The sequence below is a fragment of the Hippopotamus amphibius genome, chromosome 1, assembly GCF_030028045.1.
Source record: "Hippopotamus amphibius kiboko isolate mHipAmp2 chromosome 1, mHipAmp2.hap2, whole genome shotgun sequence".
Taxonomy (NCBI): Eukaryota; Metazoa; Chordata; class Mammalia; order Artiodactyla; family Hippopotamidae; genus Hippopotamus; species Hippopotamus amphibius.
Window position 1 is genome coordinate 83253170 of NC_080186.1, and position 4015 is coordinate 83257184.

General features: G+C 40.0%; 1 protein-coding gene across 1 annotated transcript in view; it reads left to right on the forward strand.

Moving 5' to 3' along the window:
* Nucleotides 1–914, forward strand: part of SLC44A3 (solute carrier family 44 member 3) — an 84659-nt gene extending 83745 nt beyond the window's left edge. The window contains exon 14 of the mRNA XM_057718117.1: nt 693–914. Within this exon, the coding sequence (XP_057574100.1) occupies nt 693–791 (99 nt within the window). The 3' untranslated portion in view covers nt 792–914. The remainder of the gene's footprint in view (nt 1–692) is intronic.
* The last annotated feature ends 3101 nt before the right edge of the window (nt 915–4015 follow it).

Consider the following 4015-nt stretch of genomic DNA (forward strand, 5'->3'; position numbering starts at 1 on the left):
TTAGGGAACACCCACTCCAGTGTAGACCAGTCACCTTCAGTGCCAGTACTGACAGATCTGCGATTCTGAGGCGCTTTATTAACCATGGCACAACAATGTTGAGAAAAGCCACACCCTCAGCAGAGCCTCCATACTGCTATCTGGAAATAGCAGGCAGCTGTTTCCAACAGCTTTTGCACCACAGTTGCTTATTTGCCTTATCCTGTGTAGACAGGAATATTTTAACAGCTGAAAGTCTCTGATCTCTTTCTGTTGTCTGGGTCAAGTGACATTTTAACAATTTTCTTTCATTCTATTACCATGAAACCTAGGCCCTTTTGCTTTTAAACAGAGCATGCAAAGCACTCTAGTCCAGCCAGGCACTGAAGTTTAACAAGCACTTCTATAGTTTTATAATTAAGTTTATTCTTTTCCAAATAAAATATAAAAAAACAATAACACTTTAACAAATTTGGTATGTACTCCAAAGAAAATATCCTGGCGGTGGTAGGAAGCTAACTAGGTCCTCTTTCTCCAATTTACACCTTCCTGATTAAAAACCCACTTTGAAATCGAGCCCCTCCCCTCCAAGATATTTTAGCTCAACAAGGAAATTTTAAGGATTAAATTCCCCGAAGTGATATGGCCAAGTAAATGACTGCCAATCAGTGCAGATACAGAACACTGATCTAACTCATTCTTCTGTTTTTCAGAGTTTTGTAAAAAGGATCAACAAATTAAACAGTGCAAGGACACAGAGAGACAAGAACTCATTAACCAATGAAGAGGGAACAGAACTCCAGCCTTTGTGAGATAAGCGCCCATCAGGTATCTGTACCTGGAAAAAGTTTCCTTTTCCTAAGAGCCGTGCACAGAATAAACGATTAAGGCCTGATATGGACCCTATTCTTCTTCACTGTTTTTGTCCCCATTATTTGACCACATTACAATACTAGAACCATAAAAGTATACAACCTTTTTTGTACCAGCTGGGACTGAAAAACCTTTTAAGACCATGTTTACATGGTCAATTAAAAAGCACATTATGTAAAAACTTATTTCAGGGCACCAATGAAAAGGACATTCTCAGATAGATTTGTCTTATCTAATTAAAAACATTAGTGTTTGTGAGAGGGCTGAATTGAGCAACTGACTACCAAATATAAGTTGATATTTATCAGCATAGCAGATGTTTTAAACATTCAATCAAACTCAGTTATTTTTTTCAGAAATGTTCCAGAAGTCATTTGAGACTTTATTTGAAATTATATGAAGTACAAAATCCGCAAAAAAAAAAAAATCTTCAAATATCATCTCAAATCCTTGTCTTCATCAGTTTTTCTTTGCACGAAAGTAGAATTCACTTCAAAACATTTCTTTTAGAGGAACGCATCAAGAAGGCAGGGTGTCTTAGGGCGTTTCTTAATTAAATGGAACGCTATCTTATTTTTGCTGCCTCTCGTGACTCCTATTAATAGTCTTAACTAAGCCATCAAGCAAATTATCAAGGAAAAGAAACAAGAAAGAAGAGTATAAAGAGGAGGGTCAGAGGAAGGAGATACGTGTTCTCTCCTTGTGAACCTGTGTGTGCTTCTATGGGGAGAGAGGTGTTGTGAGGTACGTGGTGCAGCTGTGGATGGTAAGAGGAATGTCTCTTCCCTAAGCCATCTAATAAGAGCGAGAGAAAAGCCAAAGAAATTTCCAGTTGAAAACGATTATGTGTCAAAAGTAAAACTTTGATTCCAAAGTGACTTTGTAGTGTCAGGTGCCCCGTATAGCCCTGGGTTGATTTACTCCCATTGAGGCTGAGGAATTTGTACTGCTGATTCAAAAGATGACTCTATTGTTGTGAAAGAACCTCTCTAATAGTTGTTTTTAATCAGTACCAGTTATTATGTTATCAAAGAGTTTTATAAATATGTCAGTTATTCCAGGAGTATGTAAAAATTCAGGAGAGTATTAAAAAGAATAGCATGGTTCAACGTGCGCCAGATACCTGCGTCCCTCCCCTAAAACTGTCTGACAAGGTATGTCTTTCCTGTAAATGATTACGTGCCATGATGTGAACCAAGAAGACAAGTGCTTTCTTTCCTTTTCTTTCTTTCTTCCATTTTTTTCTGCAGGTACACAGGAAAAGCTGCTCTTAAGTTACATATACATAAATTTCGTAACAATCAAGATTCACATATGCACAATGAATAAAGTAATAACTTTAAACTAAAAAAAAAAAGACATTCCTCACTCACAACCAATAAATAAACCCTAGCAGAAATCTCTGGAATGTTGCCCTAGGACATAGGACTTTTCCCTACTCCTCCACTCCTGGAAATGTGCTAAATATGTGATAGCTTTTCAAAGTACAATTCTTAGATTTAGGGACAATTAAAACCAAAAGTTTAGATGGAACTAGCATCTGATGGGCGTGGTGTATAACAGGCAGAAGTTTAACCAGATGTGAAAAGTTAAATTTTGTTAAAAGCACACGGCTACGTCTTACAAATCAGCAAACATTCTGCAGAAGTGGTTTTCAACCACAGCCCACCTGAGATTGCTTGGAGGAAGATTTAGTCCTTCTGCCTGGACCCCATTCCCAGATTTAGATTCAGTGGTGGGTCAGAGGAATGGGGGGGTGGGGATGTGTTGGCGGCTTTTCCTTTTTAAAGCTTTAAACAAATAGGAACATCTAACATGTTGACTGGCAGCCTTGTTTCAACTAGATGAATGGGTAAACAGAATTACTAACTTTCCTAACAGGACACCCAATCTGGCTTATTTGGCAGGGCAAGCAGTGCAGTATAAGGTTTCCCTAAACCCCTCTTCCCAGAGGGTAGGAAACAGCATGCCAGCTCAGGTCTCCTTGGACAAATGCAAATTACGACTTCCTTCTTTTTTTTTTTTTAGATTCAGTACTGCAATTTTTTATACATTTTATTTATTTATTTGTTGGCTGTGTTGGGTCTTCGTTGCTGCACACAGGCTTTCTCTAGTTGCGGCGAGCGGGGGCTACTCTTCATTGTGGTGCACGAGCTTCCTCATTGCCGTGACTTCTCTTGTTGTGGAGCACGGGCTCCAGGCGCTTGGGCTTAAGCAGTTGCGGCACACAGGCTCAATGGCTCTAAAGCGCAGACTCAATAATTGGGGCACACGCTTGGTTGCTCCGCAGCATGTGGGATTTTCCTGGAGCAGGGATCGAACCAGTGTCCCCTGCATTAGCAGGCGGATTCTTAACCACTGCGCCACCTAGGAAGCCCTACGACTTCCTTCTTAACCAGGACTATTGAATTAGTTGAGCTCCGATAGAAAAAGGATTTACTGAGCAGTGTCTTTGGGAGCATTAAACTTAGTCACGATGGCATGATGAGCAAGGCAGCTGTGCTTTTGTGGGTGCCATCAGACACCCCTATGTCCTCATTATCTGCCTCAGCAAAAAACAAGCAGGCACATTTCACCCCCAAGGCCTAACAGAATCAGTGCTATCAGAGGAAATCACTTGGCTGAGAAAATGTCAAAAAGTGTGTTACCACTTGTCTCTTGGTGATTGGAATTTTTATCATTACAACACTTAGCTGTTTGACCTCCTCTGGGTCACAACCGAAGGTTAGGTTTTGCTAACACGTCCTATTGTAAATCCTAATTTACTATCAAACAGCATGTCCTATTCCTGATCCTGTATGTTTCTTAATATTTATTCACCCTAGAATATGAATATAAAATCTCCCCACCAATGTTCCCCAAGGTGATTTTAACATTATTCCAAGTTGGATTTAGAATTAATTGGCAGCAGATGAGTCACAATGCAATACGCAAGGGTCAGATGGTAGTTTGAATCCCGGCTGGTGTTTCCTGTGGGCAATGGGCAGGTCCCTTCATCTTCCTAAGCCTCTGTCTCGAGCACTCAGTGCACTGCTGTGTAGATTCAATAAAGAAATGTTCAAGTACCTTATAACAAGTACCTGGGAAAGAATACTTTAAAAAAAAAATCTAACTCTACCCATCTGGAAGTTAGCCAGGAAATAATCAGCCTGTGGCTCATATG